General features: G+C 39.0%; 1 protein-coding gene across 10 annotated transcripts in view; it reads left to right on the top strand.

Moving 5' to 3' along the window:
* Positions 1–14646, top strand: part of NEK11 (NIMA related kinase 11) — a 330810-nt gene that overhangs the window by 122769 nt on the left and 193395 nt on the right. For all 10 annotated transcript variants that reach the window (XR_013528645.1, XM_035278793.3, XM_008983840.5 and 7 more), the window contains 4 exons: positions 2704–2853; positions 2947–3025; positions 5901–5986; positions 12652–12771. Coding sequence is in view for 9 of the 10 variants with exons in the window: in XM_035278793.3 (XP_035134684.1) it covers positions 2704–2853; positions 2947–3025; positions 5901–5986; positions 12652–12771 (435 nt within the window). In the remaining variant the exon portion in view is untranslated. The remainder of the gene's footprint in view (positions 1–2703; positions 2854–2946; positions 3026–5900; positions 5987–12651; positions 12772–14646) is intronic.

Raw genomic sequence — 14646 nt, 5'->3', positions numbered from 1 at the left:
TTACTGGAAAAAACATGTTTATAATGTCATCTTAATACTTTCTAATATCTGTGGAGTCTACAGTGTGGTACCTTTTTCTATTTGTGTTATTATTAATCTGTTTTTTTTTCTTATTTTCTTTATCAGCCTTGCTAGAGCTCTATTAAATTTATTAGTCTTCACTGATTTTGTTTTTATTGTTTATTTCTATTGCATTAATTTCTTCTCTTTTAAAATTTATTTTCCTAAATTTTCTTTGGTGTGATTTGCTGGTTTTTTTTTTTTTAAGCTTCTCAAATTGACTTATATGATAAATTTTAAGCGGTTTTTCTTTACTAATATATACATTCACTACTTTAAATTTTACTATAAGTGCCTTAACCACATTCAATGTATTGATATTATGTATCTTTACTAGCATTCCATTAAAAATGTTTTCTAATTTTTTGTTTGACTTAAGGATTATTTAGGTGTGGATTTCTTAGCTTTCAAGCAGTTGGAAATTCCATAGTTTTAGAATTTTCTCTTTTTCTCTATCATTCTGTTATTCATGTCCAGTGTAAATTTACTGTGATTAGGCTTTGAAGATTTCATTCCTTAAAATCTGTTGAGGCTTGCTTTATGGTCCTGTGTATTGTCAGTTTTGGTAAATGTTCCATGTGCCCTTGAAAAAAAATTGAATTCTGTTATTGTTGGTTGCATTTACATCAACTTGTCAATTATGTCAATTTTGTCATGTAGATTTTTTCTATCCGTATTGATTTTTTAATTCTGTCAGTTCTTGCTTCACACACACACACACACACACACACACACACAGTTGGGTGTATACAGATTTAGAATTGTTTTATGTTCCTGGTGGTTTGATTGCTTTATTGATCCACCATCTTAGTCGTGTTTCTTGCCGTTTTGGGTTTGTGTGGTTTTTCTATCAACCTTGCTGTGTTCCTATATTTAAAGTTGTTTTGTGAGCAGAATACGCATTTTTTTCTAGTCTGATAATTTAGTTTTTAATTGGAGTTTTTTCCCTCTTCTGTCATTTGCCTTATTTTTGTCATGAATTTTTATTCCACATAATTTTTAAACACCACAGATATTGTTAATTTTATTTTGTAGAGTTAATATTTATTTATGCATATTCACAAAATTACTTTTTTGGTGCTCTTTATTTCTTTTTGTACTCCTAGTTTTTGTCTGAGATCATTTTTCTTCTGTTAGGAAGATCTATGTCTAGGATTTAAGAAATGCTTTCCTGATGATAATGAATTCTCTGTTTTTGCTTGGCTTAAAAACATCTTTATTTCATCTTAATTTGAAGGGATTTTTTTTCTGGGTATAGAAATCTAACCAGATGATATTTAATAGTCTTGGATTTTCAAATAATTTTCATTATTTTTAATATTTACATTGATATTGGTATTCTAGTTGATTTCATGAACTTTCTTCTAACATCTCCTCCTCCTTCCTGGCATTTTTAAATGGAAATAGTCTAGAATTTGGAAAGGTAAATGCCTTAATTCAAAAGTCATTTCTACCATTTACTACCTGTGTGAACTTGGTGAAATCATTTAACTTTTCTGAGCCAATTTTTAATCTATAAAGTGGGAAAAATATTACATGGGCTCTGTTTCACTGGGAAGTATGAGGGGACTGTTGAGATATTGTAAGTGCTTTGTAAAACATAAAGTACCGATATGCTCAGCTAGCAATTTTTAGTGTTATTATTTACTGAAAGAGAAATATTCTCAGTGTATATATCCAGAAGTCTCTTACAAATGCAGATTTTCATGAGCACCCACAAAATAGTTCAATGATATTATTAATGTATTTATTTATGTCTATTCTTTGTTATATTAAGGACATTGTTAAAAGTTACATAAAAGATAACTTACACAAGGTCAGTCATGAGTTTATTTCTCATCTTTCAAGTGACTAACATGAAAAGAAAAACCTGGACAGTTACATAATTCATGATGTTCATAAGATAAAAATAATTCATTATTCAGGAGAAGTGCCATTATTTCTTAATACTAAGTTCAGACAGGAATTTCCCTTTCAGTTTTTTTATGATGTAGAGTTATTTAAAATATTTTCCTGCTGGTTTAGAGGTTATTGATTTGCATGGTTAATCCAAATCAGTGTTGGACTTATCTGGAATTCTAATATTCTGTTTCATACTCACCATGGGAGAATTATACATTTTAATGTGAGCTTCAAGTAGCTGCTCTTCCACTCCACTTGCAAATGGATTATATTCAGAGAATAATAAATAATGCCAATTTCCTTTTCAAAATGCTTGGATACACATTAGAGGGAAGGTTAGGCTATTAAAATTATATTTTGCATATACAAAATCATCAAAGTGCCTTAGGAAGATAATATTTCGCTGCATTTTATTTATTAGAGGCTAATTTAAAAATCCTTATATTGATCAAATACATACAATCCTTACTATGTGCAAGCATATTAACTCTTGGTCTGTTTATTCTTTGATAAAAAAGCTGTCATTCAGACTTACTTTTGTGCTTTATTCTTTCACTTTTTTGGTGTTTTTGATAAACATTTAAATGGAAAAAAAATTTGAAACTGCAGTTTTTAAGTCAATTACTGATTGTATGTTTGTGCCTCACAGCGAGTACCCCAACACATCTGCGGTTTTGTATGATGAAAACATTTAAAACAGGATATATGTTCTTTATTTAAATTCTTTGACTTTGTCTTCAGGTCACTGGCATGCATTTTATATGAGATGTGCTGCATGAATCATGCATTTGCTGGCTCCAATTTCTTATCCATTGTTTTAAAAATCGTTGAAGGTGACACACCTTCTCTCCCTGAGAGATATCCAAAAGAACTAAATGCCATCATGGAAAGGTATAGAAATAAATATGTTGTCACAGAAATAATTTAAAATTGTCATTATATTTTAGTTCATTTTAAAACTAATTTTCTTTTTAAACATTGCAGCATGTTCAACAAGAATCCTTCATTAAGACCATCTGCTATCGAAATTTTAAAAATCCCTTACATTGATGAGCAGCTACAGGTATTTAAAATGAAAGGGATTCGCAAAACAGGTATTAACATTTATATACACATTCCATGACTTGAAGATGTGCACTGGGGATAAGATGTAGTAAGAATCAACCAGAAGGGAGGAAAAAGATTAAAAAGAAGCTGAGAAAAATAGTAGTCAGCACAATCTCTCTGCAAAACAAGGTGTGTGTGAACTTCCATTCCCCAGTACCACTGAAAATGAGAAATTAGGGCTCTGATTTTCTGCCAAAACTCAATATCCACCCTTAGGAGCTCTGTTGACAGATCTTACCTGAACTCTTTGTAACTATATCCCTGCAAAGACGAGACTATACTAACAGAGAATACTAAAATCTAGGATTATCATTGAGCATTTATAATTCCAATCCTTTATTATATATCTCTATAATACTTTTTAATGATTAGCTAAGTTTATTTTGTTTTCTTTTAAATTAGGAAATTTGATATAGAGGGCTCGGGTATTAAGAAAGCAGCAAATGGTACCCTGTTTAGAGGGCTTTTGTTATTTTGTTTTTTGTTTTTAACTTCTCAGGGTTTTACAATACAAATCCCTGAGGCAAGTTTCCTCTAATTTTATACGTACCTTTAAGAGGAACCACAAATGCTGGGTGCTGTGGCTCACGCCTGTCACGAGGGTCAAGCAACATGGTGAAACTTTGTCTCTACTAAAAATACAAAAAATTAGCTGGGCATGGTGGCGCGTGCCTGTAGTGCCAGCTACTTGGGAGGCTGAGGCAGGAGAATTGCCTGAACCCAGGAGGCGGAGTGAGCCGAGATTGCGCCATTGCACTCCAGCCTGGGTAACAAGAACGAAACGCCGTCTCAAAAAAAAAAAAAAAGGGACCACAAAATGGTCATTCTCCTTAAACACTGTGCATAGCTTTTCCTCAGTGGGACATGTTCCAAATCCAAAGGAAGCACAGGTGATAAATGATGTGTACTTATTAGTAAACTGCTGGGCACTGCGCTGACACCAGGGAATGCCCAAATGAAAGGAACAGATACGTTTCCTGTCCTTTTGAACAAAACAGGATACTGTAAAAACAGGGAGAAAGGAAGGGCTTTGGTGGTCAAAGGAGTAGGTGACATTTCTTTACCAGCGAGCCAAAGGGAAGCAATCAGCCATGTTAAGAGTCTCAGAAACAGTGTTCGAATCACAGGGAATAGCTGGCACAAAGGTCCTGATTATGTTGTGCCTTGGAGACAGATACAGATGGGAGGGTTCTTATGCAAGCATACGCGCTCAGGGAAGCCCATGAGGTCATGGGGAAGGCAGGACAGGAGAGGGAGGCGGATGAAGTTTCCTGGTACTTGCAGTTCTCCTTATGTGCAGGCAAAGTGGGCGCCAGTAGAGCCTGCAGGCGTCCTCTATAAAATTGCCTCATATTCTGGTTGTGGGGATCAAAAACATGATGAAGAGGCTGTGAGCATTCCAAAAAAAGATCAAAAGGTATTCACAGGGATCTGCTGGGACCAGGCTGAGGCAAGTGAGGCCCGTGACTCTGGGGCAAAATTTAAGGGGACACTAAAAAGTCATAATCAAGATAAGTATATATATATATATATATATATATATATATATATATATATATATTTTTTTTTTTTTTTTTTTTTTTTTTTTGGAGATGGAGTTTCTTCACTCTTGTTGCCCAGCCTGGAGTGCAATGGTGCGATCTCGGCTCTCCACAACCTCTACCTCCCGGGATCAAGTGATTCTCCTGCCTTAGCTTCCCGAGTAGTTGGGATTACAGGCATGCAGCATCATGCCTGGCTAATTTTGTATTTTTAGTAAAGACGGGGTTTCTCCATGTTGGTCAGGCTGATCTCGAACTCCTGGTCTCAGGTGATCCACCTGCCTCAGCCTCCCAGAGTGCTTGGATTACAGGCATGAGCTACTGTGCCTGGCTGATAAGTAATACTTAATGCAATATTTTAAAAATCCAAATTAACGCTTAAAACCCCTGGTAACAAAATATTAAAAGTTTAAAGACAAGATCCAGCAGGGCCAGGATTAGGGTGAGGTGAGTGTGGTGGAATTGTGTAAGTTTAGGGTTGGATCCTGTCTTTAAAGTTTTGCTATTATAATCTTTATTCTTCTTGACAGTAATTTTGATTTTTTTTTTTTAATTGAGGCAGAGTTTCACTCTTGTTACCCAGGCTGGAGTGCAATAGGATCTCAGCTCACCGCAACCTCCATCTCCTGGGCTCAGGCAATTCTCCCACCTCAGCCTTCTGAGTAGCTGGGATTACAGGCACGCGCCACCATGCCCAGCTAATTTTTTGTATTTTTAGTAGAGATGGGGTTTCACCATGTTGACCACGATGGTCGATCTCTTGACCTCGTGATCCACCCGCCTCGGCCTCCCAAAGTACTGGGATTACAGGCGTCAGCCACCGCGCCCAGCCAATAATTTTGATTTTTAAAAATAATGTTTACTAAAATTGTTTATCTTGGTTACTGAGTTTTTTAGTGCCCTCTTAGATTTTGCACCTGAGATATTTTACTGGCCTAAACCTTGCACTGGCCCTGGGAGTGTAGACACTGCCCTCCTCAGGCTGGGAGGTTGGAAAAAGCTTGTGTTTCCCTGTAGCTGAAGGTAGGCCTGCCCGTGACTGGCAAAAGGGAGTGAACAAGCAGTTCATGAAGCTGGAGAGACGGGCAGGATCCTGGCCCTGCAGGATCTTCTTGGAAAAAGCTACCATGCAGTATTTGTAACCCAGGGAAAAATAGCATGCTTTGTTCTCAGGCTTCCTGCCATGGTCAAAATTACCCCGAATCTGAAAAGATACTTGGCAATTTATTCCCTTTCATCCCTAAAGAGGAGCCTTTAAGGTATGTGAGGGTTGTTGATCTTTTTTTTCAGCACCTAATGTGTAGATATTCAGAAATGACTCTGGAGGACAAGAATTTGGATTGTCAGAAGGAGACTGCTCATATAATTAATGCCATGTAAGTAATTGCTTTGTTTTTAAAAAGCCCATCGAATGTAAATGTTAAATGCATTTGTCTTTAAAAATCTATTAGCGCTAAACTGACTGCATGGAGCATCCTAGAATTCACTTAAGTCTTGCCAAGAAATTAAGGAGCTTCAGGAACTTGTTGTTCCAAAGCCCTTTACCCCAGGTGGTAGCAAATTGAAATCATAAAAGTTTAAACTACTGCAGAGCTTACAGATCTGCAGGGTAGCCCTGCAGTTGCCTTGCAAGGATATAGAGACGTTAATATCTCAAATATTTAGTAACACTTATGCTAATGATCCTTCTATAATAACCATAAATGGCTTTCACATGTTGTTTGTTTAATGTGAACTGGCAGAGTGTCTACTGAAAAGAGAACATTGTGGAGTCCAGGGACAATTGAAAATAAGCCGAAATTCACTTTCTTGAAAGATACATTCCCTCACAAAAGAACTAAACAATGTATTTCCCAAAGAACTATAACTACTTTCTAATCTCACTTCTCTCTCCTACCTCATTCAGAACTTTTGTTCTATAACTTGCAAAAACCCAGAGTACTAGGTTCTTATATTTTGGGTTTTTGCATACTCTTAGTCTTGTACAACTGTGGCGTACAACAGGTGTGCAGTACAGGGGGGTGAAAACAGAAGGCTTCAGTAGGCTGACCTAGCACAAATATATTCCTCCAACACCCAGTCCAATGCTTCTCAGCTCCACCATGTTTGCTTCCCATCTTCACTTTCAAACTGAGGAAATTTGCATGACTTCCAGTTAAGATCCACTACATACCACATGGGGTCAATGTTTAGGCATGTTCCTAATAACCTTGTTTGTTTCATTTATTATCTGCTATTTCAACAAAGGTTGAAATTTCCAATTTTATTAACTAGAGATGTGAGAGTAGTAGATATTTAAAAAACACTGGACTAGCTTGAGCTATCATTTTGTACTGCAGTTATGAAACTGACACTGTTTACAATTAACGGCATTCTAGAATCCAGTTGTATGTAGGGTATTTTACATTATGAAATATTGATTTCAGATAGTCACTGCTATTTTCGAGATCTCTGACTATGTTTCAAGGAGATCCACTGGTCAGACAAAATAAGAGATGTATATTCCTGAAAATTGCATGTCCTCTGGAGTCTGTTGTCTGGCTGATATTAGAGAGGTATTAGAACTGTTCCCAGAGGTCATTGCAATTTTCTCATTGTGTTTGTCAAGGAAAGAGTTGAGTGCAAGAGGTGTTCTATAGTATTGGGCCCTAACCAAGTCAGGAAGAGAAGCAAATGCCATTGAGAATGTGCTTGGAGTTCTTTCAATGTGCCTTCCCTCTGAAGAGCTTTAGGAGTGCGCCCATCATCCCTGTCCACCTGGCTGCCTCTAGTCGGCCATCTTGCCCCCCTCCCAAGCTAAATTTTATTGACTATGTCTTCCTTTCCAGGCTTAATATAGTAGATATTTTTGCTGCAGGATGGTGTAGTGGTTAATTGCACAGATTAATAACACTCTTTCAATTCAAATTCTAGCTCCCAGGAAATACTCTGCATTACTTTGGACAAGTTTCTTAACCTCTCCATGACTATAAAAAAAATGTATCTACTTCATAGAATTGCTCTGTGTTTAAATAAGTTAATTCATGTAAAGTGCTTGTAAGTATGGGGTCATTACCTGCTAAAATGTTAGCTAATGTTATTATTTAGCCTCTCAGTTAAAGAAACATGCTTACATTAATCATACATTGAAAGAGGTTTATGTACTGGTTGTTGGAATCAAAAACACTGAAGAGGCTGTGAGGCTGTAGTCAAAAGGTGTTCACAGGGATCTGCTAGGACCAGGATGAGACAAGTGAGGCACCTGACCCTGTGGCAAAATTTCAAGGGGACACCAGACACTTGTAATCAAGCTCAAATTTTAATGCAGTATTTTAAAACTCCAAATTAATGCTTAAAATCCCTGGTAATAAAATATTCAAAGTTTAAAGACAGGATCCAGCAGGGTGAGGCAAGTGAGGTAGAATTATGTAAGTTCAGGGTTGGATCCTGTCTTTAAAGTTTTGTTATTGTATTCTTTATAGCTTTTTGACATTAATTTTGATTTTTAAAAATAATGCTCATGAAAATTATCTTGGTTACTGAATTTTTCAGTGCCCCCTTAGATTTTGCACCTGAGGTATTTCACTCGCCTAAACCTTGTGCTGACCCTGGGGGGGTGTAGACATTGTCCATTACAGGCTGGGAGGTGGGAAAAAGCTTGTGTATTCTTGGGATCTAGGATTTGAACCTAGAGGGTGTTATTAATCTGTGCAATTAACTACTGCACCATGCTGCAACAAAAATACCTACTGTATTAAGCTCTGAAATCCCAGCTGGAGGAGACACCCCTTGACCACCAGGGACACTTGAGTTGGTAGGGAGAACTACTTAGAGAAGTGGTAGGGGCACCATGCCAGCCAATGTGGAGCCCAGAGGGTTTGGCATGAGAGTGTCTGCAGCAGAGCACGCCCAGGTATACCATCCCCCTAGGCTTGACCTGCTGCCATGAGAGACTTTAGACCCAGGGGAGCTGTCAGACCTGAACTCTGCAGGGCAGTCTTGTCCATCAGAGGGCACTGGTCTGACTTGAGCTTCCCTGAATCTTCTGGCCTCTCCTGAGGCCCAGCCTGGCCACGCCTGCTTGCAGTGCGGCTGCGGGTGTCCTGGGGTTCTACATCATAGCTCCTGTACTGCTGATGAATCACGTCTGGCTGGAGGAGAGATCCAGTGGGGAGGCCTGCTTTCTCCTTTAGCTGCAGCTTCCCCAGGCCCAGAGCCACCCACCTCCCCATGTTGCTTTTCTGGCGTATACATACATGGGCAGATTTTGACTTTCCTGCCCTGCCAGCATGCATATGTATGCACACTGCCCTGCTACTGCTGCTTGTAGGAGTGTATCCCTCCTTATCTCCCCTCCCATACCACCATTGCAGTGGGAGCCTTGGTGGGCACAGAAATGGACAGCCCTGGCCCTGCCAGTGTCCTGCCCCTGCATCCACACTGCTGTTGGAGTGAAACTAGATACAGAGAACAGTGGACCTGAGCAGCCACCCCTACCTGTGTCACCATGCACAGAGGTTGCACACAGACCTATGCCCACCAGCACTGAACCCCTGTGTTAACAGCGCCACCAGCAGGACCACATGCACAGTTGCCAGTGGAGGGCCCCAACTCCCTGAGCCATTCTGCCTCTGCTGCTGCTGTGAATGCCCACAGGGAGACAGGCACCATGACACCTGCTATCACCCATCTACAGCTGACAAATGTGCACCCTTCCACACTGCCACTGCCACTGCCACTGCCGCTGCTGCTGCTGGCATGTGCAAACAAAGATGGATCCTGCTGCTACCATCCTACAAAATGCTTTGGCTGGCATCACCCAACAGAGTGTAGTGACCAGCTGTCCAGGAGCACATTCCCCCCTACCTCCAACCCAGTGCAATTAGTTGACAACCTTGAGGAGGAGCCAGAGAGCAAAGCTGGGACCCATTACAAGTTCCCCCAGAGTTAGAGCACAGTCCAGCAGTTGGGATCTGAGTGCTGGCTGCCTAAAATTTTCCAGAAGCAAAGCCAGTCTACTGAATCCACCTTATACCACAATCAAACCCTCAAAGTTATCAAATAGAATAAAATTAAAGAAAATCCGAAGGATAGCAACTTCAAAGATTGAAGGAACTTCCGCCCACAAAGATGAGAAAGAACCAATGCAAGAACTTTGAGAACTCAAAAAGCCAGACTGCCTTCTTTCCTCCAAATGACCACAGTACCTCTCTAGCAAGGGTACAGAACCTGACTGAGAAGACTGAAATGACAGATATCGAATTCTGAATATTAATAGGAATGAAGATCATTGAGATGCAGGAGCACATTGAAACACAATCCAAGGAAGCTAAGAAACATAATAAAATGATATAGGAGCTGACAGACAAAATAGCCAGTATAGAAAAGAATGTAACTGACCTGGTTGAGCTAAAAAACACACTACAAGAATTTCAGGCCAGACAAGGTGGCTCATTGTAATCCCAGCACTTTGGGAGGCTGAGGTGGGTGGATCATTTGAGGTCAGGACTTTAAGACCAGCCTGACCAACATGGTGAAAACCCATCTCTACTAAAAATACAAAACTTAGCCAGGTGTAGTGATATGTGCCTGGAATCCCAGTTACCAGGGAGGCTGAGACAGGGGAATCACTTGAACCTGGGAGGTGGCGGTTGCAGTGAGCTGAGATAGTGCCATTGTACTCCAGCCAGGATGATGGAGTGAGACTCCATCTCAAAATTAAGAAAAAATGCAACCTCAAGCATTAGTATCAGAATGAACCTAGCTGAGGAAAGAATCTCAGAGCTTGAAGAAGAATTTTCTGAAATTATACAGGAAGAATAGAGAAAAATAAATGAACAAAAGCTGTGAGAAATATGGGATTATATAAAGAGATAAATCAGGTCCCTGAAAGAGGTATGGAAAGTGGAAACAACTTGAAAAACATAGAAATATGTTACATAGAAACACAGAAATATCATCCATGAGAACTTCCCCAACCTAGCTAAAGAGGCCAACACTCAAATCAGAAAATGCAGAGAACCTCAGTAAGATACTTCACAAGATCATCCCCGGGACACATAAGCATCAGGTTTTCCTAGGTCGAAATCAAAGAAAAAATGTTAAAGGCAGCTGGAGAGAAAGGTTGGGTCACATACAAAGGGAAGCCGATCAAACTAACAGTGGATCTCTCAGCTGAAATCCAGAAGAGACTGGGGGCCAGTATTCAGTATTCTTAAAGAAAAGAAATTCCAACCAAGAATTTCATATCTGGCCAAACTAAGCTTTGTAAGTGAAGGAGAAATAAGATCCTTTTCAGACAAGCAAATACTGAGGGAATTTGTTACCACCAGACCTGCCTTATAAGTCTTCCTGAAGGAAGCACTAAATATGGAAAGAAAAGAACAACCATACAAACAAGTCTGCAAAATGATGACAGGATTAAATCCATACATATCAATACTAACCTTGAATGTAAACAGACCAAATGCCACAATTAAAAGGCACAGTGTCAATTTGGATAAAGAAGCAAGGCCCAACTGTATGCTGTCTTTAAGAGACCCATCTCACATGCAAGGACATGCAAAGGCTCAAAGTAAAGGGATGAAAAAAAATCTACCAAGCAAATGGAAAATAGGAAAAAGCAGAGGTTGCTATTCTAATTTCAGACCAAACAGACTTTATACCAATAATAATAAAAAAATATAAAGAAAGGCATTACATAATGATAAAGGGTTCAATTTAACAAGAAGATCTAACTATCCTAAATATGCACGCACCCAATCAATACAGGAACACCCAGATTCACAGGGCAAGTTTTCAGAAACCTTCACACCTATCAGAATGGTAGATCATGAGGTCAAGAGATCAAGACTATCCTGGCCAACATGGTGAAACCCCATCTCTACTAAAAATACAAAAATTAGCAGGGTGTGGTGGCACGCACCTGTAGTCCCAGCCACCCAGGAGGCTGAGGCAGGAGAATCACTTGAAGCCAGGAGGTGGAGGTTGCAGTGAGCTGAGATCACACCATTGCACTCCATCCTGGTGAAAGCCTGAGACTCTGTCTCGAAAAAAAAAAAAAAAAAAAAAAAAAGTAAAAAAATAGATGCTGGTGAGATTGCAGAGGAAAAGCAACATTCATACACCATTGTTGGTAGTATAAATAGTATAAATTAGTTCAAGCATTATGGAAAACAGTGTGGCAATTCCTTAAAGACCTAGAAACAAGGCCGGGCTCGGTGGCTCAAGCCTGTAATCCCAGCACTTTGGGAGGCCGAGGAGGTGGATCATGAGATCAAGAGACCGAGACAATTCTGGTCAACATGGTGAAACCCCGTCTCTACTAAAAATACAAAACCTTAGCTGGGCATGGTGGTGCGTGCCTGTAATCCCAGCTACTCAGGAGGCTGAGGCAGGAGAATTGCCTGAACCCAGGAGGCGGAGGTTGCGGTGAGCCGAGATCACGCCATTGCACTCTAGCCTGGGTAACGAGCGAAACTCCGTCTCAAAAAAAAAAAAAAAAAAAAAAGACCTAGAAACAAATATCATTTGACCCAACAATCCCATTACTAGATATATACCTAAAGGTGTATAAATCATTCTGTCATAAAGACGCATCTATGCCTATGTTCATTGCAGCATTGTGCACAATAAGAAAGACATATCATCAACCTAAATGCCCATCAGTGGTAGACTAGATGAAGAAAATGTGGTACATGTACACTATGGTACATGTGAGTTTTATCCACATGGTGGAATTACTGTGCCATTCTATTTACTCTGTAATGGCCAAGATGCTAATCTGTTTTACATTATGAAAACTAGTCATTGGCAATGAAATGAGCAGGAATTTGGAAAGTGTATAATTTGCTTTTAAACAAAAATCCAATTTGAAAAATTCTGCTTATTAACTATAGTCCTGGTTGGCTCATTACGTACCCAAAGCTTATTAGTTTTTGCCTGGCCTGTCTCAAGATGCTTTTGCTCTCAGTAATGTAGTGATACTTTTATAAAATATTTGTTTGATTTCTCTGAACATATTTGGAATGGGTTGTATAAGGGGAATCTTTGTTATTTATAGGCAAAAAAGGATCCACCTGCAGACTCTGAGGGCGCTGTCAGAAGTACAGAAAATGACACCAAGAGAAAGGATGCGGCTGAGGAAGCTCCAGGTGGCTGATGAGGAAGCCAGGAAGCTGAAGTAAGCGCCTTTCCTTTAGGCACTCACACCCTGGACTACTTCTCAGGGCTCTCAGGGAATTTACAAAGAAAAGCAAAAACCAAAACAAGAAAACAATGCATACGATTATGTATTTATGTGTTTATTCATTTGTTCATTCACTCCAAGATGAATATCGAGTCACAGATTGAATGTCAGGTGCTATTAATATCAGGCTTTCAGTCTTGTGTGAAGGGAAAGATGAACTATTTGGGAGGTTATTAATGATGAAAATAGAGTCAGTTTCCAAATGAAACTTCATTGTTATTGACAGCCTCTGTACATACCCCAGCAGGAGGATGAAAAGGAGGCATCACTGTTTTACCCGGGTTCCCTGGGTTCTTGCTGTGTACCTTCTGTCAGGAGACCTCACTTATTTATAGGAAGGAGACTTTGTTGGCAGTAAATTGTTAGCTTTTGGAAAAAGTAGACTGGAAACAGAGCTCTTTTCTGTTAAGTGGAGCATTTAGAAAAGTCTATGCTCAGGGCAGTGCTGCTGGTGGGAAATATCACTAGTAATTAGAGTATTTACATGAAAAAGTGAAATTTCAAGTGTTTGCCAGGATGTACAGAAAAGGGAACCTTGTACAGGAGTGGTAAGAATGTAAATCAGTATAGCCATTATGGAAAAATAGCATGATGATTCCTCTAAAAATTAAAACTAGAACTACCATAGGATCCAGCAATCCTATACTGGATTTATATCCAAAGAAAATGAAGTCAGTATGTTGAACAGATACTTACACTCCAGTGTTCATTGTAGAATTATTCACAGTAGCCGAGACATGGAATCAACCTACATATCTATCAACAGATAGGGGGATAAATAAAACGTGGTATAAATACACGCAACGGAGTACTATTTAGCCTTAAAAAGAAGGGAATCCTGTCATTTGCAACAACATGGCTGAACCTGGAGGACATTATGTTAAGAGACATAAGCCAGGCATAGAAAGACATATACTGCATGATATCACTTACATATGGAATCTTAAAAAGTTGAATTCACAAAAGAAGAGAGTAGAATGGTGGTTACCAGGGACAAGGGGCCATGAATGGGGAAATATTGGTCAAAGGGTACAAAGTTTCAGTCAGACAGGAGAAATAAGTTCTGGAGATCTAATGTACAGCATGGTGACTGTAATTAATAATCATGTTTTGTATTTTTGAAAATTGCTAACAGAGTAGAGCTTGATTTAATCATCCCACAATGTATACATGTATGAAAACATCACATTGTACACATAAATCTAAATGGTTTTGCCAATTAAATTTTAATAAAGCTGAAAAAATACATGTATCAAAATAGAATTTCAAAGAGCCCTAGACCCTCAATTTCTGAAAGACTGATTTATATGTTGATATGTTATCAGACTTCCTAATTTTTCTTCTTTTTTCTTCCTCTGCCAATGTTTTGGCAGTTTAGGAGCCCCAAGTCAAGAACTAGAGAGACAGAAAAAACCTGAAAACAAATCTATTCATTTTGTTACCTTGTTAATTTATCTGAAAAATGATTTAGAGGTGTCTTTGTACTTAGAATGAATATCATGATAAGCCACGTATGAATCTATGAGTCTATTTTCCCTTAACATGTGCTTTCTTTAATAATTGGGTAGAAAAAGATTTCTGTGAAAGTACTTTGTGGGCAGTGTACTGTCCGTTTAACAACCAGCTCTGGGTCTGAAGGAGGCTGCTAATTTGTTTGTTTTCTGTGATATAAATACTTCCACCATGGCCAATATCAAGCTACCAATATGATATCATTTAGTGTTCAGTTGGGAAGGTATGTACACAATCTGCTCTTGGGAGCCAATACAAGTTGGCTTCTGCAAACCACTATGATGTTGAGTGTGGGTT

This window comes from Callithrix jacchus, chromosome 17 (genome assembly GCF_049354715.1).
Source record: "Callithrix jacchus isolate 240 chromosome 17, calJac240_pri, whole genome shotgun sequence".
In the NCBI taxonomy this organism is placed as follows: domain Eukaryota; kingdom Metazoa; phylum Chordata; class Mammalia; order Primates; family Cebidae; genus Callithrix; species Callithrix jacchus.
Note: the sequence above shows the minus strand (reverse complement) of the source record. Positions and strands in the feature narration are given on the sequence as shown.